This window comes from Ranitomeya variabilis, chromosome 5 (assembly GCF_051348905.1).
Source record: "Ranitomeya variabilis isolate aRanVar5 chromosome 5, aRanVar5.hap1, whole genome shotgun sequence".
In the NCBI taxonomy this organism is placed as follows: Eukaryota; Metazoa; Chordata; class Amphibia; order Anura; family Dendrobatidae; genus Ranitomeya; species Ranitomeya variabilis.
Window position 1 is genome coordinate 682,982,185 of NC_135236.1, and position 24,776 is coordinate 683,006,960.

At 50.8% G+C, this 24,776-nt stretch overlaps 2 protein-coding genes across 5 annotated transcripts in view; one reads left to right on the forward strand and one right to left on the reverse strand.

The window, feature by feature from the left end:
• The window catches only part of LOC143777130 (serine protease FAM111A-like), a 94,642-nt gene extending 88,478 nt beyond the window's left edge, over positions 1–6,164 (reverse strand). The window contains exon 1 of the mRNA XM_077267183.1: positions 6,094–6,164. The gene's annotated coding sequence lies outside the window, so the exon portion shown is untranslated. The remainder of the gene's footprint in view (positions 1–6,093) is intronic.
• A 146-nt stretch (positions 6,165–6,310) lies between these two features.
• Positions 6,311–22,855, forward strand: KRAS (KRAS proto-oncogene, GTPase). Of its 4 annotated transcripts, XR_013215975.1 has the most exons (7): positions 6,311–6,468; positions 14,248–14,369; positions 14,500–14,678; positions 15,081–15,240; positions 19,865–19,988; positions 20,394–21,003; positions 21,067–22,855. XR_013215975.1 is itself a non-coding variant. In XM_077267184.1 (6 exons), exons 2-5 carry the CDS (start codon positions 14,259–14,261, stop codon positions 19,982–19,984), a joined length of 570 nt encoding a protein of 189 aa, XP_077123299.1. In that variant the 5' UTR covers positions 6,311–6,468; positions 14,248–14,258; the 3' UTR covers positions 19,985–19,988; positions 20,394–22,855. The 4 variants fall into 4 exon arrangements, 3 of the variants coding, with proteins under 3 accessions (XP_077123299.1, XP_077123302.1, XP_077123301.1); XM_077267184.1 differs by having other exon boundaries at positions 20,394–22,855; XM_077267186.1 differs by lacking the exon at positions 6,311–6,468 and adding an exon at positions 11,784–11,935 and having other exon boundaries at positions 20,394–22,855.
• The last annotated feature ends 1,921 nt before the right edge of the window (positions 22,856–24,776 follow it).

A 24,776-nucleotide genomic window follows, 5' to 3' on the forward strand; every position in this document is an offset into this window, starting at 1 on the left:
ACAACGCAAATGTGAACGTAGCCTTACTGCTGTCTGAAGAGTTTACAGAGGGTGCGTGAGTCATGTGTTGATGAAGAGTAGCGCAGAGGGAGGATCTTGAGGAAGATAAGGACGAGGAGGAATCGAGGCTTTCCGCAATGGATGTCAGTGCGTCCTTTATGCAAGACTCAGATGCTGTATTCGTACAAGATGGTCCAGTGATTGACAGATTGAAAGAAAGGAACGAGTATTTGTCAATTAATAGGGAGTAGTCATCCATTTTCTTGTTTATAATGTCGCAAAAACCCTTCAGCATATTGTCTATAGCTAACTCAGTGGGTGGTCTCTCAGCAGCTATCACCCCTTCTGTACTGGGGAAGGGTCAAGTTACTGTGGTGGAGTTCCCCCCCGACTGATACAGCTGCTAGGTCTCTGTAGCGGTGCAGCTTGTAAGCAGCGATTTGTCTGTGACGCTCCATCTGGTTTATCCGGCGTTGCTCTAGGACCTGTGAACCGATGCTTCTCCATCACCTGAGGTCTGAGCTGAGGTATGAACGCAGGGGCATCATACCTTAAGGGTATGTGTCCACGTTCAGGATTGCTTCAGGCTTCGGTCAGGATTTTATGCAGGTAAAATTCTGACCAAAAATGCACCTGAGGTCACTGGCAGGTCACCTGCGGTGTTCCTGCGTGTTTTGCTCATTGTAGCAACATGCTGCGTTCTGGAAAAACGCACCGCATGTGCGTTTTTGCGGGAAAAACGCATGCGTTTTTTAATGCACAGTGGAGACGGGATTTCATTAAATCCCCTCCACTATGCTGTAACATCTGGACGCTGCGTTTTTGACGCTGCGGCTCAACGCTGCGTCAAAAACGCAGCGTTTCCTGAACGTGGACACATACCCTAAGGCACGGCTGGCAATCTGTCTCCTCGCATCTTTAGCAGCGGTGCCGCTGTGGGTGGAGTTGTGGGTGTGGTTTCGTCCTCTCTCCTGCTCCCCAGCCCCGCCAGCATATGCAGGGCCGCTTTGAGTCTAATCCCGGAGGTTGCGCCGGCCCGAGAGGATGGAGCAGAGGGTCCCGGGGACCCCAGAGAGGGAGCCGCTTGTGGTAAGAGCTTACCTGGGGCTCCTCTTGCAGCCGGGTCGGGGTACATTTCTTTGGGAGCGGGGCCGCCGCGCGCTGTGGGCGGAGTTGTGGGCGGGGTTTCGTCCTCTCTCCTGCTCCCCAGCCCCGCCAGCATATGCAGGGCCGCTTTGAGTCTAATCCCGGAGGTTGCGCCGGCCCGAGAGGATGGAGCAGAGGGTCCTGGGGACCCCAGAGAGGGAGCCGCTTGTGGTAAGAGCTTACCGGGGGCGGGGCCCCTCTTGCAGCCGGGTCGGGGTACATTTCTTTGGGAGCGGGGCCGCCGCGCGCTGTGGGCGGAGTTGTGGGCGAAGTTTCAGCTTTTATCCTGCTTCCCGGCCTTGCCGACTCAGGCGAGGCCGCGGCGTTGGGCCTACTTACGGAGGTAGCTCCGGTTTGTGTAAAAATAACGGAGGGTCTCGTGGATTTCAGTGCTGGAGCCGCTGTGGATGAGAGCTTGTCCGGGGGCCTTCTTGTAGCCGGATCTGGGCTGGGGCCTGAGAACTTTGTTGAGTCCAGTCCTTTGTCCTCTTGTGTGTGCAGGCCTGTAGTAAGGCCGCAGCTGGAGCTTACATGTCTTGGTGCTGTTTTTACTGTCTTTAAAGCTCGTTTTTTCATCTTGCGTCCTGTTCTTGATCGCTTTAAACAAGGCTTGGAGGTATTTCTTCCAAAAAAGTATGCAATATGCAGCTAATAATGAGGGATTCTTTAGGAGCTCCTGTATCCCAGGTCTACTCCTAATCCCCAGCAAGCCACGCCCCCCAGATATGCTTTTTCTTCATTATTCATCAATGGTCATAGAATTGGCTTATCTTTATATCCTGATGTGAATTATCATGATTTTCTTGTCTGAACCAGGCGTGTTGAATTTATGATCTCTCCTCCTCTTGAGGTACAGGTCTTGTTTGTGGATGAGAGTATTTTTGTACAATGATCATTTATAATAAGTTCTTTCCTTTCATTTCTTTACACTGCTTATTGTTTTCCCACCTATAGCAAAGTAGGATAAAAACAGGGGTAGGTTGGGACAGCCGCCATTGAGTGGGGGCGCCAAACCGTATCTTTTAGGGTGCCGACCTCCACTGATAGGAAGGGACAGCACTGAAGTACAGGGAAATTGTCAGGTTATTGTTATAGACCTACTATTGTATTATATATATATATATATGTGTTATTGTCTGCACTGGGAAAGGGTGTTTTTTAATAATATTATAAACTTGTTATACAATTGATTATTTTTCCCGTGTCTCGCATTATATGCTTTTTTCTGTTAGTGATTTCTCCCACTATTTACCTCACTGCTCCACTGTATGATGTCTTTCCCCCATTATTTACCTCACTGCTCCACTGTATGATGACTTTCCAACATTATTTACCTCACTGCTCCACTGTACCATCACTTCCCATTATTTACCTCACTGCTCCACTGTATGGTGACTTCCCCATCACTTACCTCACTGCTCCACTATATGACTTTCCCCCATTATTTACCTCACTGCTCCACTGTATGGTGACTTTCCCCCATTATTTACCTCACTGCTCCACTGTATGGTGACTTTCCTCCGTTATTTATCTCACTGCTCCACTGTACCATCACTTTCCCCCATTATTTACCTCACTGCTCCACTGTACCATCACTTTCCCCCATTATTTACCTCACTGCTCCACTGTAGCATCACTTTCCCCCATTTTTACCTCACTGCTCCACTGTACCATCACTTTCTCCCATTTTTTACCTCACTGCTCCACTGTACCATCACTTTCCCCCATTATTTACCTCACTGCTCCACCGTACCATCACTCTCCCCCATTATTTACCTCACTGCTCCACTGTATGGTGACTTTCCCCCATTATTTACCTCACTGATCCACTGTATGGTGACTTACCTCCGTTATTTACCTCACTGCTCCACTGTACCATCACTTTCCCCCATTTTTTACCTGACTACTCCACTGTACCATCACTTTCCCCCATTATTTACCTCACTGCTCCACCGTACTATCACTCTCCCCCATTATTTACCTCACTGCTCCACCGTACCATCACTTTCCCTCATTATTTACATCACTGCTCCACTGTACCATCACTTTCCCCATTATTTACCTCACTGCTCCACTGTACCATCACTCTCCCCCATTATTTACCTCACTGCTCCACCGTACCATCACTTTCCCCCATTATTTACCTCACTGCTCCACCGTACCATCACTCTCCCCCATTATTTACCTCACTGCTCCACTGTACCATCACTTTCTCCCATTATTTACCTCACTGCTCCACCGTACCATCACTTTCCCCCATTATTTACCTCACTGCTCCACCGTACCATCACTTTCTCCCATTATTTACCTCACTGCTCCACCGTACCATCACTTTCCCCCATTATTTACCTCACTGCTCCACTGCACCATCAGTCTCCCCCATTATTTACCTCACTGCTCCACCGTACCATCACTCTCCCCCATTATTTACCTCACTGCTCCACCGTACCATCACTCTCCCCCATTATTTACCTCACTGCTCCACCGTACCATCACTTTCCCCCATTATTTACCTCACTGCTCCACCGTACCATCACTCTCCCCCATTATTTACCTCACTGCTCCACCGTACCATCACTTTCCCCCATTATTTACCTCACTGCTCCACCGTACCATCACTCTCCCCCATTATTTACCTCACTGCTCCACCGTACCATCACTTTCTCCCATTATTTACCTCACTGCTCCACCGTACCATCACTCTCCCCCATTATTTACCTCACTGCTCCACCGTACCATCACTTTCTCCCATTATTTACCTCACTGCTCCACCGTACCATCACTTTCCCCCATTATTTACCTCACTGCTCCACCGTACCATCACTGTCTCCCATTATTTACCTCACTGCTCCACCGTACCATCACTCTCCCCCATTATTTACCTCACTGCTCCACCGTACCATCACTCTCCCCCATTATTTACCTCACTGCTCCACCGTACCATCACTTTCCCCCATTATTTACCTCACTGCTCCACCGTACCATCACTCTCCCCCATTATTTACCTCACTGCTCCACCGTACCATCACTTTCTCCCATTATTTACCTCACTGCTCCACCGTACCATCTCTTTCTCCCATTATTTACCTCACTGCTCCACCGTACCATCACTTTCCCACATTATTTCATTATTTCACGGTGGAAAATGAAATGCTAGGTGACAGCCCAAGAAACGATGAAAACCCTATATTAAGGGTCACCAATCTAACCCAAGAAGAGGTGCGAAACCGGCTAAATAAGATTAAAATAGATAAATCTCCGGGTCCGGATGGCATACACCCACGAGTACTAAGAGAACTAAGTAATGTAATAGATAAACCATTATTTCTTATTTTTAGGGACTCTATAGCGATGGGGTCTGTTCCACAGGACTGGCGCATAGCAAATGTGGTGCCAATATTCAAAAAGGGCTCTAAAAGTTTCCCTGGAAATTATAGGCCAGTAAGTCTAACCTCTACTGTTGGTAAAATATTTGAAGGGTTTCTGAGGGATGTTATTCTGGATTATCTCAATGAGAATAACTGTGTAACTCCATATCAGCATGGGTTTATGAGAAATCGCTCCTCTCAAACCAATCTAATCAGTTTTTATGAAGAGGTAAGCTATAGGCTGGACCACGGTGAGTCATTGGACGTGGTATATCTCGATTTTTCCAAAGTGTTTGATACCGTGCCGCACAAGAGGTTGGTACACAAAATGAGAATGCTTGGTCTGGGGGAATGTGTGTAAATGGGTTAGTAACTGGCTTAGTGATAGAAAGCAGAGGGTGGTTATAAATGGTATAGTCTCTAACTGGGTCGCTGTGACCAGTGGGGACCGCAGGGGTCGGTATTGGGACCTGTTCTCTTCAACATATTCATTAATGATCTGGTAGAAGGTTTACACAGTAAAATATTGATATTTGCCGATGATACAAAACTATGTAAAGCAGTCAATACAAGAGAAGATAGTATTCTGCTACAGATGGATCTGGATAAGTTGGAAACTTGGGCTGAAAGGTGGCAGATGAGGTTTAACAATGATAAATGTAAGGTTATACACATGGGAAGAAGGAATCAATATCACCATTACACACTGAACGGGAAACCACTGGGTAAATGTGACAGGGAGAAGGACTTGGGGATCCTAGTTAATGATAAACTTACCTGGAGCAGCCAGTGCCAGGCAGCAGCTGCCAAGGCAAACAGGATCATGGGGTGCATTAACAGAGGTCTGGATACACATGATGAGAGCATTATACTGCCTCTGTACAAATCCCTAGTTAGACCGCACATGGAGTACTGTGTCCAGTTTTGGGCAGGAAGGATATAATGGAACTAGAGAGAGTACAAAGGAGGGCAACAAAATTAATAAAGGGGATGGGAGAACTACAATACCCAGATAGATTAGCGAAATTAGGATTATTTAGTCTAGAAAAAAGACGACTGAGGGGCGATCTAATAACCATGTATAAGTATATAAGGGGACAATACAAATATCTCGCTGAGGATCTGTTTATACCAAGGAAGGTGACGGGCACAAGGGGGCATTCTTTGCGTCTGGAGGAGAGAAGGTTTTTCCACCAACATAGAAGAGGATTCTTTACTGTTAGGGCAGTGAGAATCTGGAATTGCTTGCCTGAGGAGGTGGTGATGGCGAACTCAGTCGAGGGGTTCAAGAGAGGCCTGGATGTCTTCCTGGAGCCGAACAATATTGTATCATACAATTATTAGGTTCTGTAGAAGGACGGAGATCTGGGGATTTATTATGATGGAATATAGGCTGAACTGGATGGACACATGGCTTTTTCGGCCTTACTAACTATGTTACTATGTTACTATTTACCTCACTGCTCCACCGTACCATCACTTTCCCCCATTATTTACCTCACTGCTCCACTGCACCATCACTTTCCCCCACTATTTACCTCACTGCTCCACCGTACCATCACTCTCCCCCATTATTTACCTCACTGCTCCACTGCACGGTGATTCATCATTTTCTGACAGTCCTGTTTCCCGCGCTCTGGCTTTTTTGCAGTCATTGCAGATGTCTACCAGCAGGGGGCGCATTAGAAGGCGTGGTTTCCCCTCCAGAGGGCGGGTTTTCACGCCGAGAGATCCCTCCCTCCGACCAATCGCTGGCCGTATATCTCCGTGACGTCACGCGGAGCGGCTGTAGTATTTATAGATCGTATTTAAAGAGCCCCTGGGAGTCTCCGGCTGCGCGGCCTGGTGACTGGGCGTCCGGACGCGGCCTCGCTGTACCTTGGCCCGGGGCTGCGCTCGCCGGGAGTAGTCGGCTCTGTCAGCGAGAGGAGCATGGACGTGTAGCCGGAGAGCGGTGAGTGTGCCGGGGCTGAGGGCGGGTCAGTGCGGGGAGCGCCGTGCTGCAGTGTGTGGGCGCAGGGGCTCTGCTGCAGTCTCCCTCCTCGTATGGTGCGGGGAAGGCCGGAGCGCAGGGGCCGCTGACTGCAGGGTGGGCGGCTCTGTGTGCTGAGGGCGATCATTATCCTGTCTGACTGGGAGATAAATGATGATCCCCGATCTCTGGGGTCTGACTGGGAGATGAATGATGATCCCCGATCTCTGGGGTCTGACAGACCTGGGTGATGATCCCCCGATCTCTGGGGTCTGACAGACCTGGGTGATGATCCCCCGATCTCTGGGGTCTGACAGACCTGGGTGATGATCCCCCGATCTCTGGGGTCTGACAGACCTGGGTGATGATCCCCCGATCTCTGGGGTCTGACAGACCTGGGTGATGATCCCCCGATCTCTGGGGTCTGACAGACCTGGGTGATGATCCCCCGATCTCTGGGGTCTGACAGACCTGGGTGATGATCCCCCGATCTCTGGGGTCTGACAGACCTGGGTGATGATCCCCCGATCTCTGGGGTCTGACAGACCTGGGTGATGATCCCCCGATCTCTGGGGTCTGACAGACCTGGGTGATGATCCCCCGATCTCTGGGGTCTGACAGACCTGGGTGATGATCCCCCGATCTCTGGGGTCTGACAGACCTGGGTGATGATCCCCCGATCTCTGGGGTCTGACAGACCTGGGTGATGATCCCCCGATCTCTGGGGTCTGACAGACCTGGGTGATGATCCCCCGATCTCTGGGGTCTGACAGACCTGGGTGATGATCCCCCGATCTTTGGGGTCTGACAGACCTGGGTGATGATCCCCCGATCTCTGGGGTCTGACAGACCTGGGTGATGATCCCCCGATCTCTGGGGTCTGACAGGGAGATGAATGATGATCTCCGATCTGACTGGGAGATAAATGATGATCCCCCGATCTCTGGGATCTGACTGGGCGATAAATGATGATCCCCCGATCTCTGGGGTCTGACTGGGAGATAAATGATGATCCCCCGATCTCTGGGGTGGGGTCTGACAGACCTGGGTGGTGATCCCCGATCTCTGGGATCTGACTGGGAGATAAATGATGATCTCTGGGGTCTGATCTGTATTCAGCTGTGGGTTCTGTAGCCAAAAATCCAGGTGGAAAATCCGTCACGGTGATGCAGGCCCCTCTGCCGAGGGTGACTGCGGGCCCCTCTGCCGAGGGTGAGGTGACTGCGGGCCCCCCCGCTGTCGGTAAGGCAGGTGACTGCGGCCCCCCCGCTGTCGGTAAGGCAGGTGACTGCGGCCCCCCCGCTGTTGGTAAGGCAGGTGACTGCGGTCCCCCCGCTGTCGGTAAGGCAGGTGACTGCGGTCGGTAAGGCAGGTGACTGCGGTCCCCCCGCTGTCGGTAAGGCAGGTGACTGCGGGCCCCTCTGCCGAGGGTGAGGTGACTGCGGGCCCCTCTGCCGAGGGTGAGGTGACTGCGGCCCCCCCGGTGTCGGTAAGGCAGGTGACTGCGGCCCCCCCGGTGTCGGTAAGGCAGGTGACTGCGGCCCCCCCGGTGTCGGTAAGGCAGGTGACTGCGGTCCCCCTGCTGAGGGTAAGGTGATTGCGGGCCCACCTCCCCCCTGCATTTCCCGTCATTGCTGCAGATCTTCTGTTTGCGTTTATGATGGTCTCTTATGGGCCGAGGAACGCTGACCACCTCCACGCTCTGTGGGTGATTTCTTTCAGAATGTCGCCTGTGGCGTGTTCCCCTCTGATTTTCTCTGAGGTGGACACAATCGACAAGAAACTCCTGTGATCATGGACCTTGCTGTGGATTATCTGTGGAGCAGCAGCAAAACCCATAAATCCAGCAAGGCTGAAAATGTAAGAGACCTCCACACAGTCCGCTGGCCTCTACAGGAAAAGTCCGGGCTTCCAGAGATGCCAGTCCGAGGCCGCAGTGGTCATGTCATTGACAGAGGCCAGGTTCACATTGCTGCGGAAGCAGAAGGGTACATATGTGACGATCTCAGGCATTCACTAGGCCCCTTGAAGTTGTCACATGCATCAACAATGCTGGCTTCAAAAATGAAGACCGGACTGGACGTAAGTGTGATTCTACAACGTTGGAATAATAGCACCCCCGTTCTGCAGGTTGTGGGCAGTTGTCGTGCACCTGACGATTGGGCGACCCTAGAGATTGTCTTGGTGGATTTTTGATAAGCCGTGCAGCTTGCCGAGTCCAAAGGCCAGAGGCCCACGATCCGGGACTAGCAGCACTTTGAACACCGTGTATATTCGCTGCTTACAAAGTGATGCCGTCTATTGAGCACCTGTAAATCCGGCTTGGGCCACTGAACCGTGCGGATTCAATACATTCTATAGATGAAATTGACATGCTGCGGTCAATCTGTGGATGTGGGATTTTTTGAAATCCCATCCACTATGCTGTAGCAGCTGGCCGCAACGGCTTTAACGCTCCACAAGTACACGGCGTCAAACTCCAACAACTCCGGATCGTGGTCACATACCTAACAGTATGTAACATAATCTCTATTCTGCTCTGCTTACGAGACTGAAGGGAACTTCCATAACTGCGGTCAAATGCCAACTACATTCTTAGCCGCTTCTGTGTTGGTTCCTTACTTGCAATCGCGTCCTGACAACTGGAACAGGCAATCTGAGCCGAATCCTAACTGTGCATATATTGCACACCTTTTGGGATTTGACAAGCGGTAATGTCCAGATCTGTGGACCGTTTATCACGTCTGTGTTGTGAGGTCCCAGGTCCTGACGATGATGCAAGGAGCGGCCCCAGATCTCCTGCCACAAGCTCTACAGCAGGGCCTAGGGGGTAGTCTGTGCCTCAAGGCCTACGTAAGGACTGGTTTACACAGCAGTGTTCAAAGTGCAACATTTGTGATTGGTAAATCTGTGTCGGGACTTTACAGACTTGTCTTTTTATGTAAGTAGTAATAATCTGACGAGCTTCCTCCGACTTGGATTTTCTGCTGTTCGGCTAAACCTTGAAAACGATGGGGACTGATGGCGCATGTTGTGGTGCTGTCTCCTGCGGTTTTGACCTAATCTTGTAGATCCCTAAAGGGGACAATGTGTTGGCATAGAGAACACGGTGTAAAATGCACGATCTCTGGTCTGTTGCCTTATTAGCCTGATCTACGTGGACGTCCCAGTGGTGAGCTCTCAAGGCTACCAGGCTTGTGCCAAGCACCGCAGTGAATGCCTCCGATGCGCTGCTTATGACCTGGCGACACCATGCTGATATGTCATTCTCAGACTCGATGTGGACCCGTTGGTCAGATCCTCCCGGATCATAAACTGGAGTATCTGAGTATTCCGCTGCTACGATAACAGGTGATGATGGTTCATTCGTGTGTTTGGAGCATAAGGCGCCGTATGCGTCAGGAGGATTCCCCGACGTGTTCCTCCGACAGATGCCAACATGCGAGAACACCGTGACAGATGCTGACCGATGTCCTTGTTTGGCTGTATATATTCTGCCATAAAGCTGAGTAACATATCCCCTCCATGGGGTGAACGGGACCCTATGGATGTGTCCGATGTTGGTGCCAAGAGCTTTTCTGTAACATGCTGAAAGTGTGACTACACTCAGATCCACAGGAGACGGAAACACTTTGTATTTATGCAGGTGGAATATAGTAGCGCCAAGTGGATGAACGCGTAGTAAACCCGTGCAATTTTACCTGTGGTCCGTCTCCACTTCTCTGGTGGACTTTCTCTGCAAGTGTCCTCCCAAAAATACAGAGTGGTAATCTGCCTTTATTATTTTTTGCACTGGAAAGAAAAATGCAGCTTTTGTTATGCGGGAAACAGACTTTTTAGACGGGGCGGCATCCTCGGGAATCCAGACAGCCATCATAGATGCTGAACTATTAGATGCTCTTATATAGAGGGACTTGTACAATGTGTACTTGTAATATCTTTCTGCTTGGCATAGACGAGACCCGAGATGGTCCTCCTCCAGCCATTGCTGGATTGTTGGGCAGTAAACTTGAAAGAGACTGACTGTCCTGCATGTTGTATTAGCAGAATTTCTGTATCAGGTGTTTGGTTAGTAGAATCGCTGCAGGTAAGACCTGGTCAGGTTTTATGCTGATGATCAGCTTTTCAGACTAGCCTCCCCAAACACGTTGGGTCCGGCCAAGCATGAAAGTATCCTCAATCGGGACCTTAAAACAAGAGAGATGGCTTTCTAAAGGAGCCAATATTGCTGGAACCTGGTGTCCGTACACCTGTCCCTCCTTGTGACTCTTTTCTACTCTGCAGGACCCCCAAGAACTGATCCCTCAGATCTGACTCTGCCAGACAGGGGGCTGGGAGGCTAGATGTGCTGCTGGCCAGCTCTTTGGTGTGTGCATCATGGGTGTGTGCATCATGTGTCTGTGCAGGTGACCGGTTCACTCGTGGTCCATTATGAACATATAGCACTAGTGATCTGTAGTATGCAGAGATGTGATGGTTAGTTACAGTGTCATTTCAGAGTCCTGTTTAGTTCGGAGAATTATCTAGGCTGCGTACAAATGTAACAACCCCTCAGCTGTGAGAAGTACCGCGTCGGCACAGGATTTCTGGACCTAAACACTTGACTGCAAACAGTGCTGGTGAGATTGAAAGCCCGCTGTGTAGTACTCAGGCGGGACTCGGCAGTGTGCTGCGGGACTCGGCAGTGTGCTGCGGGACTCGGCAGTGTGCTGCGGGACTCGGCAGTGTGCTGCGGGACTCGGCAGTGTGCTGCGGGACTCGGCGGCAGTGTGCTGCGGGACTCGGCGGCGGTGTGCTGCGGGACTCGGCGGCGGTGTGCTGCGGGACTCGGCGGCGGTGTGCTGCGGGACTCGGCGGCGGTGTGCTGCGGGACTCGGCGGCGGTGTGCTGCGGGACTCGGCGGCGGTGTGCTGCGGGACTCGGCGGCGGTGTGCTGCGGGACTCGGCGGCGGTGTGCTGCGGAGGACTGACCCTGGCTTCTGCTTGCAGCCGATGCTATGGCACTGCCGTGGGTATACTGCCCTGTGTGTGTATATGGAGGTTTCTGGCTTCGGCCGCGGCTCGTGTTGCCAGTGTACATAAACCGCATAGTCTTCAGTGTGTGCCGGAGCCTGCTGAACAGGTTACCACGCCCGGCCTGCACCTGTCTGCCGCTCTTCCTGGTGGAGCCTGGAGTCGCAGGTCTATACATCATGGTACGTTTACCCCTGGAGAATCTTCAGTAAATGTCACCGACAGGTGGAGTAACCAGCAAGCCTCCAGAATCCGGTCACCATGAACTCCGGGAACCGATCATTGCACGTTCCACTTCAGCTCTGGACTTTGTAACTGCACTTTCAGAAAGTTTCCAACGTGTCCAAGTGATGTAATAAGTTCTGATCCGAGGGTTCTGACATTGAAGCAGACGCGCTCGGCAGTGGCTGGTCTTCTGGAAAAGAGCAGCACTCGGGTGAGTGACTTGTCAGAAGTTTTACTTGATGGTGGTCCATATTAATTTGAGGGTCCAGAGCATCTACCTGGACTATTCGTAGGCGTCCTGAAATATGAACTTCCAACCAATTCCAGCTTCTGACATGTTAAGCTTTCAGAAAGTCCATTTACACTTCAGAGGTTTGTTTTGAACATGCAAAGTTTTCTTCTTGGATCCCCAACAAATCTGCACCTCGGGGAAAGTTTTGCCTGTAGATTTTATTTTTCCTGAGTTGTGTAGATTAGGTTTGGTACTTACTATCAGGATTGAAAACTGCACAACCTGTCTGCTCTGTGAATACACTCTTTCAGGGGCTTCTTGTATGACCATCGCAGCTAATTACTGCCCATAAAGCGACCTCCCCAGGGATCAGGATGGCAAGGATCCCTGGACAATGGGGCACAGGAATTACTGACGGCAAGCGGAGCGTGCATGAGGAGCATTAGCTGCTTTTTGTACAGAATTATGGCTATCCCCCCTTGGCTCCTGCCTGTCCTGGTGATGGCCCTATAATCTGCGCCTCCACCGCTCACGTGTGACCTTTGTGTCTGGGATCACGTGCGCACGGCGGAGACTTTGGAGTCCCCTACGGACCGGCTGCGGGTGGATAAGAAGCCTCAGGTGCTCGGGTTAATCTACAACGAGGGTTATCGCTAGTCTCCACCATCTTCACTCCTGACCTAGGCCTGGCCGCACTCTCAGGCCATGTGCACACGCTCAGTATTTTTCGTGTTTTTTTTCGCGTTTTTTCGCTATAAAAATGTGATAAAAACGCTTAATATGCCTCCGATTATTTACAGTGTATTCCGCATTTCTTGTGCAAATGTTGCATTTTTTTCCGCGAAAAAATCGCATCGCGGAAAAAAAAGCAACATGTTCATTAAATTTGCGGAATTGCGGGGATTCCGCACACCTAGGAGTGCATTGATCTGCTTACTTCCCGCACGGGGCTGTGCACACCATGCGGGAAGTAAGCAGATTATGTGCGGTTGGTACCCAGGGTGGAGGAGAGGAGTCTCTCCTCCATGGACTGGGCACCATATAATTGGTTAAAAAAAAAAAGTTAAAATAAAAAAATAGTCATATACTCACCTTCGATGGCCCCGGAGTCTTCCCGCCTCTCAGGTGCATGCTGCCACTTCCGTTCCTATAGATGGTGTGTGTGAAGGACCTGCGATGACGTCGCGGGCTTGTGATTGGTCGCGTGACCGCTCATGTGACCGCGACGTCATCGAAGGTCCTGCACACACACACCATCTATAGGAACGGAAGCCGCTGAGGAGATCGGCTGCCTGCAGGTGAGTATAACCATTTTTTTTTAAAAATTATTTTTAACATTCTATCTTTTACTATTGATGCTGCATAGGCAGCATCTATAGTAAAAAGTTGGTCACACTTGTCAAACACTATGTTTGACAAGTGTGACCAACCTGTCAGTCAGTTTTCCAAGCGATGCTACAGATCGCTTGGAAAATTTTAGCATTCTGCAAGCTAATTTCGCTTGCAAAATGCTAAAAAAAAAACGCAAAAAAACGCAAAAAAAAAAAAAACTGCTTTCTTGCAGAAAATTTTCCGGTTTTCTTCAGGAAATTTCTGCAAGAAATCCTGACGTGTGCACATACCCTCAGACTCCAGGATATCTGGAATGACTTGTTATTTAGTGAATTGGGTTGGGGCTATCGGTAGGGTCCGGCCTGGAGGCACTCGACGTCGTGGGGTGATAGTGTTGCACTATTGTGTTGATATGATGCGCTTTTAAAGTGGTTGTCCAGGACTTGTGATATTGCTAACCTAAGGATGTCACGGCCAGTGTGAAACACCACCTCCACCATCCAGTGGCTGCACTCCTAATGCAGTTATGTGAAGTTGCAGTACTGGAGAGCGGCCACTGCAGAGTGTGGCGCTGTGCTGTAAGGCTACTTTTACAGAGCTGATCGGTGACTGATCAGGGGCCCGAACAAGCCTAGGCTGTTATCCACGTCTCCCTCCACCCGTCTCTACGGTCAGTGTAGGACCCTCTGCAGCCGTCGCCTCACACTGGGCCCATTGATGGCTTCTCGCCCCTCCCCGCTGTCCTGTGTACTCGGCCGCCGCTGATTGCCGGGTGCACGTCGTCTGCTTTCTGGATTTACAGACGATAATTGCAGCTGCTCCACACTTCCACCTCTGTTGGCAGTGACGGCCCCGTACACCGCACCATGGGCCGGGGCTGTATTAATAGAATGCGTCTTCCTGTTTTTTAGTCCTAAATTTACAACAGATTATTAATAACTTTATTTTTATTTTTTCAGATTGATCAAAAATGACAGAATATAAACTGGTGGTGGTCGGGGCTGGAGGCGTCGGGAAGAGCGCCCTGACCATACAACTCATTCAGAACCATTTTGTTGACGAGTATGATCCCACTATAGAGGTGAGAGGTGCTGCCTATAGAAGGACTCGTTATCTTGTCTTTTCCTCCAGAGCTGCGCTCACTATTCTGCTGGCAGCAGGACGCGTTCTTGTTGTTGACTTCATCTTTAGTCTTGTTGTTCTCTCGGCAGGACTCGTACCGGAAGCAGGTAGTCATCGATGGGGAGACGTGTCTCCTGGACATACTGGACACTGCAGGTCAAGAGGAGTACAGCGCCATGAGAGACCAGTACATGAGGACGGGGGAGGGCTTCCTCTGCGTCTTCGCCATTAATAACACTAAATCCTTTGAGGACATTCACCATTATAGGTAAGGATGGAAGAACATGAGGGAAGGTCCTGGACCCTGCGCGGCTCTGTCGTGGGTCGGCGGGTCCTGGACCCTGCGCGGCTCTGTCGTGGGTCGGCGGGTCCTGGACCCTGCGCGGCTCTGTCGTGGGTCGGCGGGTCCTGGACCCTGCGCGGCTCTGTCGTAGGTCGGCGTGTCCTGGACCCTGCGCGGGTCTGTACTGGGCGGCGGGTCCTGGACCCTGCGCGGGTCTGTCCTAGGCGGCGGGTCCTGGACCTTGCGGGGGTCTGTCGAGGGCGGCGGGTCCTGGACCCTGCGCGGCTCTGTCCTGGGCGGCGGGTCCTGGACCTTGCGGGGGTCTGTCCTGCTGTGGCGGATCCTAAGCATGTTGTCCATCACCTTCTGTATTCTCTTTCCCTGCAGAGAGCAGATTAAGCGGGTGAAGGACTCGGAGGACGTCCCCATGGTCTTAGTCGGCAATAAATGTGACCTTCCTTCGAGGACAGTAGACACCAAACAAGCTCAGGACCTTGCGAGGAGTTACGGCATTCCCTTTATTGAGACCTCTGCGAAAACCAGACAGGTAATAAGCGGGGCTGATGGGTGGCTTCCAGGTACAGGGAGTGGGGCGAATCCTAATAAAGGCGAATGACCCTCGCCATGTGTGCGAGGCAACTGACACTCAGCACATCTGTAGATGCAGATCCTGGGAGACATCAGTCTGCATGGGAGCTGTGTACACAAAACGATGGGAACCTGATCAGTGAGGGTGGGATTAGTTATACGATGCATTGGAAGTACTTTCCATTGGACCTCGTTTTAGCTCCTCATTATTTCCTTCTCTGCTTGTGGTTTGATCAGTGGAGGTGCAGAGATCCCCAGCAGACCTACAGAGGGGGAACAAGCTGCAGACTGATTTTACAGATGTTTTATCAAACCAGTCTTCAGTCTCTGCGGAGAACAGAGCTCTGCTGGGGGCTTCTGACCTGCCATCTTAGCGGTAGGGGGTCTCGTGCTCTGCTGGAGATTCTGACCTGCCATCTTAGCGGTAGGGGGTCTCGTGCTCTGCTGGGGGGTTCTGACCTGCCATCTTAGCGGTAGGGGGTCTCGTGCTCTGCTGGAGATTCTGACCTGCCATCTTAGCGGTAGGGGGTCTCGTGCTCTGCTGGGGGGTTCTGACCTGCGATCTTAGCGGTAGGGGGTCTCGTGCTCTGCTGGAGATTCTGACCTGCCATCTTAGCGGTAGGGGGTCTCGTGCTCTGCTGGGGGTTCTGACCTGCCATCTTAGCGGTAGGGGGTCTCGTGCTCTGCTGGGGGCTTCTGACCTGCCATCTTAGCGGTAGGGGGTCTCGTGGGGCCATTACTGGATGTCGTCTCCCTATATTTGGCAGACTGTGGGGGATCCTGATGCTACGTTCCCCCGTAGTCTCCAGGGATAGTGGGGGAGACATCCATTCATTGCAGTGTGGGACAATGTGGGGTCTTCAAAAGATGAGGGTGGGTCTCTGCTCTGGCTAACAGGTGGCTCTCCTTGTGGTGATTGTCCCCAGAGAATCCTTAGCTTTCCCAGCTTTTGTCCTCGCACGTCTCCTCGGTGTCCTGACATCTCGGTTAATGTGTGGACTGATAACCCAGCGTCCTCATTAATGATTGGAGGGAACTGATAACCGTGCACGGGGCGGCCGCTGGCCGAGGCAGGATAGTCACTGGGTGAGGATCTCTTACCCGCACTGACCCAGTGCAGGCTACTGGTGGACGGCCACAGACCGTACCTGCCACAGGAGCTAAAGGTGTCCGGCCAATGTAGCTGGGAACGGGTTGGGGGGGGGACTGCAATACGGCACCTCAGTAACTGAGTATATGGGGGGGGTTTACAGGTCTCCATTATATGGTCCAGCCCTATGTAACGGCTTGTGTTTCAACATCTCTGCTTGCTGTGGATTGGCACTATGCAGGAGGGGGGTGGTCTTCACTCCAGCCTCTTATCCAGAGCAGAGACCTGCCATGTCCATGCAGTATTGGGGCCTTGCTCACTTACTATCAGGTTTCCCGGCTTCTTTAACATTCAGGTTTGGTCACAGCTGAAATCCCCTTTTTGCTGGATTTGCTGTGACCCTGACAGATCACTTTGGCCCCCAGAAGGCTCCGGCTTCTCTGTGTGATCTTGTCTCCTGATATGTAATGGGGGCTGGGGTCGGACCACTTCTGTGCAGATGCACCTGCCCTCCATTTCTGTATTGTGATTTCTGCTCCGGGGGCGTCTTCTCTCTCATTCTATTCTACTCTCGGTGTGTTTGTGGCTCATTTTTAAAGGGGAAATCCACCACCCACCTGGGGCAGCTGTTGGGGTCTCAGAAAGCAGACGCATGGGTCAGATGCAAAGGGGACGCATGAGCTCCACACATACTACTGAGGGTCTGCACCCCTTCTTTGAAAAATATCTACATACAGACCGTTTCTCTCCTGGTGGCAGCATAAGAGCTGACGGGTGGCTGACTTCACTAGCTAAGCCAGCCTCCTCTTCACATCAGCCGGGACACAGGAGGAGGCTGGCTTAGCTATTGAAGTAAGCAGGCAGCCAGACCCCTTGATACCTCTCTTGTCAAGCAGCTGAGTGGCCATAACCAGGGCAGGAGCGGCTCAGGTGGATTTCCCCTTTACGAAGATCATAACTGATCTGTTTCTTCATCATTGTGACCTCTGCTGGGAATAATCGGGGGGTGACAGTGATCTTGGCTACTGATTGCATGACTGTGTAATCATAATTCGGGGTGCCCAGCCCTGTCTCTGCCCCTCACCGGTGGGCACCTACATGTGGGGTTTAGGGGCCTCTTCCCTTGTGGAGCCTCGGAGGTGACACAACGGTGGGCTCTGCACTCTTGTATACTGATGATTTGCTTTGGCTGCACCTCCCATAATTCGCTGGGGTGATCTGATCGCGGCTCTTGGTGTTTGGTCTCTTCCTCTGCTCTTCTCTCTGCATTGATAAAACACTCTGCTTCTCAATGATCCCAAGTCATCGAATCGCCAGCAACCTCGTGATTATCACTGGACCCTCCCGACACAAGCGGCCATGCACAGGGGAGACTGCTGCATCGGAGCTTCACCACTGCACAAGGAAAACTTCTGGAACTTCCAACGTCGTCTGTCATCTACAGTGGCACGTAAAAGTCTGGGCACCACTGGTCAAATATATTGTGAACAGTTAAGCAAGTTAAAGATGAGATCACATTTCCTTTGCATTTTAGGGGAAAAAAAATTATAGATAGATAGAGATATCTCTCTCTTTGTAATTTTTAAAATGTAAAAAAAAAAAAATCGACTGATGCGCAAGTTTAGGCAGCCTAAGAGATTAGTGTACTCTGATATCTTTGACCAAGGGTTCAGACCTTAATTGGCCTGTTAGGGTTATGACTTGTTCACCATCATCGTTAGCAAAGGCCAGGTAATGCAAATTTCACCGGTTTTATAAAAACCCAGCCTCCTCTAACCTTGCGCCAAAAAGCATCAGCCATGGGTTCTTCTAAGCAGCGGCCGAGCACCCTGAGAATGTCGGAGGCCCACAAAGCGTTTACAAGTTGCCCTTTCCTTAGTTCAAAATATAGATCATGGCATTTTCTTATAAGGAACTGTGGAGGTCAAGATGAGGTCTGGAAGACCAAGCAAAATTTCAGTGAGCGCTGCTCGTAGAATTAATAGAGAGACAAATCAGAATCCCTGCTTGACTGCAAAAGACCTTCATAACGATTTATACAGACTCTGAAGTTGTGGTACGTTGTCCTACTGTTCAGAGACACCTGCACAAATATGGCCTTCATGGAAGAGTCATCAGAAGAAAAACCTCTATTGGGTCGTCACTGTAAAATTCAGCATCAAAAGTATGCAAGTGAACATCAAAATATGTCTGATGCATTGTGGAAAAGTTCTGTGGAGCGATGAGGGTAAAATAGATAAAATCCTGTGGCCACAATGATTAGATGTATGTGTGGAGAAAAAAGGGCCAGGATTTCAAGAACATCACGCCAACCATTAAGCATGGGGGTGGATCAATGAGACTTTGGGGCTGTGCTGCAGCCAATGGTACGAGGAACATTTCATGGGTAGAGGGAAGAATGGATTCAATGAAATTTCACCAAATTCTTGATACAAACCTAACACCATCTGTAGAAAAAAAAAAAAAAAAAAGCTGAAGGTGAAAAGAGGAAGAGGATGGCTGCTACACATGGACACATGGAGAATGACCCGAAACACACGTCACAATCAACAATACATGACCTGAAAAGGTGCAAGATGAAGGATTTACAATGGCCCTCACAGTCCCCAGATCTAACATTGAAAATCTGTGGTGAGACCTCAAAATAGCAGAGGAAGCAAGAACGGCCAGGAATCTCACAGATCTGGAGGAATTCTCCGAAGAAGAACGGAGGAAAATCCCTCAGAGGCGAATAGGAAGACTCTTATGTGGCTACAAAAAGTGTTTACAAGCTGGGATACGTGCAGAAGGAGGGGCGGCTAGGTATTAAGAAACTTTTGCAGTGGCCCATTCTTATTTTTGTCATTTTTAATATGTCCTCTGTAACTTTAGGCCTTTTAGATCATTTCATTGTCAACTTTCATTACTTTTCACAATAACATTACTTTTGACCATGGGTGCACATACTTTTCCATGCCACTGTCCATCATCTCTGCAGTAGCCCAGCGGGTGTGAGATCCTTCTGGGGACGATAGCGCATTGCTTTATGTAATGAAATGTTAACAGGTGATGACCAAGTGCTGTGGAGTTACAACTCCTGCAATATAGCCGGTCCGGGGCCCTGGTTGTCAGACACAGCCGGGGCCACAGGGGCCAAGATGAAAGCGGTTTATCACCACCTCTATCCCCCCTCTGCGGCTGCACTGACACACAGGAGAAAGTTGCAGAAGTTTCCATTCTGCTGTGATGAAGCTTTTACACGCTGGGGACTAGAGCGGCCGCCCTTTTGGATCAGCTGCCCTTTTGGATCAGCGCTTGTTACAGACTGTCCATAGAGGGGGCTGCCGCTCAGACGCGGCCTGACTCCCCCCCCGATCGCAGGATCGTATTTACACCCCCCAGAAGAGTGGCCCTTTATGTGCTAGGGCAGCAGGGTGCCGTCCGGTACGGCCGCCCCCCAGGGAGGGACCGGTGCCCCCCATGTGAGTGACAAGAGTTGTGTTTTACAATGCAGAGAGTGGAGGATGCTTTTTATACTTTGGTGCGAGAAATCCGACAATACAGATTGAAAAAGATCAGCAAAGAAGAAAAGACGCCCGGCTGCGTGAAAATAAAAAAATGCCTTGTAATGTGAGCCGGTAAGTGTGTATATCTGGGGGTGCGGGGAGGTCGTTGGGGGGGCTGCGGCGGCCGGTCCTGTGATACCCGGTAGATTTCAGGGGCTGCCTTCTGCGTGAAGTGGCGCCACCCCTGTCCTCAGGGTGTATGTGGTATTACAGCTCTGTACGCTTACTCTGCTGCAATACCAGACAGGACGGGGGGGTGGCGCTGTTCCTGGAAGCAGGCAGCCATGTTTCTCCCAATCCTGGACTATCCCTTTAATGACTGGATACTTTTGTGATAGGACAGTGGGCTTTGGACAACCAGCCGTGGCACAGCCCCTTTAAGAGCTGCTTTCCGTCTGCTGTCTTCAGCCATACACCAGGTTCGGGGGTCTCTGGTTTTTGCCTTTTGCTGACGCCCCTTTTTCTGCCTTTTTTCAGGGGGTGGACGATGCTTTCTACACGTTAGTACGAGAAATCCGAAAGCACAAGGAGAAGATGAGCAAAGAGGGCAAAAAGAAGAAGAAAAAGTCCAAGTCCAAGTGTCTGATCCTGTGATGGGGGGCCGCCGCGTCCCTCCGTGCCCACCTTGTACATTACACACTAAATTATTAGCATCTGGCCGCCCCCCGCGTCTGACGCTGACGCCTGTGCCAGCACCGTGGTGTCCGGGCGGCGGGGGCACCAGCAGACCTCTGTGCATGCACCGGGTGGCGCTCTGCTCGCCCTCCAGCTTCACTCCGGGATGGACTGAACCGAGACTTTATATCACCTGATGTCGACGCCATCTCTGCTTGGGGGCTCATTGCTCGAGACGTCTGGGACTTGTAGTGCTCCATCAGTTCCCTGCACGCCACCACTACAGCTGCATTGGTGACCTTTATAACTTTACTAAATGTTCCCTCCCTGTACCCACAATGTGACACTGCGGTGCTAACGGCGATGATGGAAGCCTCGGGACTGATGCAGGACGGCGACACTTCACTCCTACAAACGTCGCGGCATTACTGACCCTATTATATGCTCCAGAGCTGCACTCCTTATTCTGCTGGTGTCACTGTGTACATACATTATTCTCTTCACAGTGACTTCACCAGCAGAAGACTGAGCGCAGCTCTGCAGTAAAATACAGAATCGGTAATGTATGTACACGTTGACTTCACCAACAGAATAGTGAGCGCAGCTCTGAAGTATAATCAGTAATATATGTACACAGAGACTCCCATCAACAGAACAATGAGTGCAGCTCTGGTGTTTAATACAGGATAATGTATGTATACGGTGCCATCACCAGCAGAATAGTGAGCGCAGCTCTGGAGTAAAATACAGGATCCGTAATATCTGTACCCAGAGACTCCATCAACAAAATAATGAGTGCAGCTCTGGTTTTAATACAATATAAACAATGTATGTATACGATGACTTCACCAGCAGAATAGGGAGCGCAGCTCTGGAGGATAGGACAATTACACATATACAGCTATGTAGGAGAGAGTTTCGCTCTGGATTATAGATGATCCCGAGCATCTTGATGAGTCTGTGATCTAATCTTACATCCATGTAGTCGGGGGTGACCAGTGGCAGCGCCTCGTTATGCCCGGCTGTAGTGGTAGATCGGTCACTTAGTGTCTCTAGAGATTTCTTGCTTTGGGCGGGGTCCGGTCCATCACGTCTTCCAGGGTCGCCTGTTGATGTTGCTCTCTCCCCTCCATCCGCTGTAGAGGCTGCAGCTGGGATGATGACCCCTCTCGTTATATCACATGTGGTGCCATTGTCAGCGGGGGCCGCGTGTCCTGCGCTCTGCCGGGGGCCGACTCGCTGTGGGATCGTCTGCCCTGTATACACTCGCATCCAGGGTGCAAAACTACCACTCCCAGCATGTCCTGACCTCCACAGGCTCCTGAACTGTAGCCGGGGGTCTGCATCTACCTCACTGTAAGTATGACTGAGCGCATCCTCTTAAAGGGAAAGTCATCAGTACATGCCGCCCAGCTCAGGGCCAAGCTCACCAGCTCTAGCTAATCTTCATGATGGCGGCTCACCAGCAGAAAGCGTGCGCTGAGCTCCTTCCAGAGGCGGCTGCTGCTCTCGCACCTCCATGCTTTACACTGCAGCCCTCCTTTATACAGGAAGTCTGCACACCTCCATCCTTTACACTGCAGCCCTCCTTTATACCGGAAGTCTGCACACCTCCATGCTTTACACTGCAGCCCTCCTTTATACCGGAAGTATGTAGCCCTCCATCCTTTACACTGCAGCCCTTCTCACCAGTACATCTAGAGCTGATCACATTACAGCAGGTACAGAATGATCATAAACTGAGCGGAAGGAGGTGATCAGGCCTGAGAGACGATCACAGATCATATAGTGGGTGGAGTCTGGAAGGCGGGGACTTGAGTTAAAGGCACGGTAAACTTTAACTTTTTTTTTTCCTCATTTTCTTTATTAGCCTGTTAATCCAATAACTTTATGAATCGGGGACAGCAACTAATGGCGGCACTAATCTACCCACAGCCGATGTGTTTGTCGCCACAGATTACGGTAAATTCTGCACGCGAGGACGGAGCCGCCGGGTGATACGTTGCAGGGAGTAATAACTCGCCGTGTCTCATCCCCCTCTGCGTTTCGCCGTGTCTCATCCCCCTCTGCAGATCCCGGACTCCGTTTTCTTGGAATGTATTGATCTATTTTTGTATAGAACGTGCACATTTTGTACATTTGTGCTTTTTATTATCTGTGTTTTCATACGTCGTGGCTTCAGCACGATGGAACTACAGCCGGACAATGACCACTGTTTGTAGGGTTTTATAGGAGTTTGTTCCGTGGACGTCGTCATTTTATTTTGTCATTAACTGTAACGCTCCTATTTATTGTAAAATAATAAATGATCTCTGGTGACAGCGGCCGTGACTGTGGTGGTGACTCTGCGGTAATGGCCGGATGGGGGCATATCCATCACAATGGGGCAAAGTGTACAATGCGCTCCACTGATACAGTGTAACAAGCTGCACACAGGAGAGATGGCCACCGCTGATACACTGTAACAAGCTGCACACAGGAGAGATGGCCACCGCTGATACACTGTAACAAGCTGTACACAGGAGAGATGGCCACCGCTGATACATTGTAACAAGCTGCACACAGGAGAGATGGCCACCGCTGATACAGTGTAACAAGCTGCACACAGGAGAGATGGCCACCGCTGATACACTGTAACAAGCTGTACACAGGAGAGATGGCCACCGCTGATACATTGTAACAAGCTGCACACAGGAGAGATGGCCACCGCTGATACACTGTAACAAGCTGCACACAGGAGAGATGGCCACCGCTGATACACTGTAACAAGCTGCACACAGGAGAGATGGCCACCGCTGATACAGTGTAACAAGCTGCACACAGGAGAGATGACCACCGCTGATACACTGTAACAAACTGCACACAGGAGAGATGGCCACCGCTGATACACTGTAACAAGCTGTACACAGGAGAGATGGCCACCGCTGATACACTGTAACAAGCTGTACACAGGAGAGATGGCCACCGCTGATACAGTGTAACAAGCTGTACACAGGAGAGATGGCCACCGCTGATACACTGTAACAAGCTGCACACAGGAGATGGCCACCGCTGATACACTGTAACAAGCTGTACACAGGAGAGATGGCCACCGTTGATACACTGTAACAAGCTGTACACAGGAGAGATGGCCACCGCTGATACAGTGTAACAAGCTGTACACAGGAGATGGCCACCGCTGATACACTGTAACAAGCTGTACACAGGAGAGATGGCCACCGCTGATACACTGTAACAAGCTGTACACAGGAGAGATGGCCACCGCTGATACAGTGTAACAAGCTGCACACAGGAGAGATGGCCACCGCTGATACAGTGTAACAAGCTGCACACAGGAGAGATGACCACCGCTGATACACTGTAACAAGCTGCACACAGGAGAGATGACCACCGCTGATACATTGTAACAAACTGCACACAGGAGAGATGGCCACCGCTGATACATTGTAACAAGCTGCACACAGGAGAGATGGCCACCGCTGATACATTGTAACAAGCTGCACACAGGAGAGATGGCCACCGCTGATACACTGTAACAAGCTGCACACAGGAGAGATGGCCACCGCTGATACAGTGTAACAAGCTGCACACAGGAGAGATGGCCACCGCTGATACAGTGTAACAAGCTGCACACAGGAGAGATGACCACCGCTGATACACTGTAACAAACTGCACACAGGAGAGATGGCCACCGCTGATACACTGTAACAAGCTGCACACAGGAGAGATGACCACCGCTGATACATTGTAACAAACTGCACACAGGAGAGATGGCCACCGCTGATACATTGTAACAAGCTGCACACAGGAGAGATGGCCACCGCTGATACATTGTAACAAGCTGCACACAGGAGAGATGGCCACCGCTGATACACTGTAACAAGCTGCACACAGGAGAGATGGCCACCGCTGATACACTGTAACAAACTGCACACAGGAGAGATGGCCACCGCTGATACACTGTAACAAGCTGCACACAAGAGAGATGGCCACCGCTGATACACTGTAACAAGCTGTACACAGGAGAGATGGCCACCGCTGATACACTGTAACAAGCTGCACACAGGAGAGATGGCCACTGCTGATACACTGTAACAAGCTGCACACAAGAGAGATGGCCACTGCTGATACACTGTAACAAGCTGCACACAGGAGAGATGGCCACCGCTGATACACTGTAACAAGCTGCACACAAGAGAGATGGCCACCGCTGATACATTGTAACAAGCTGTACACAGGAGAGAT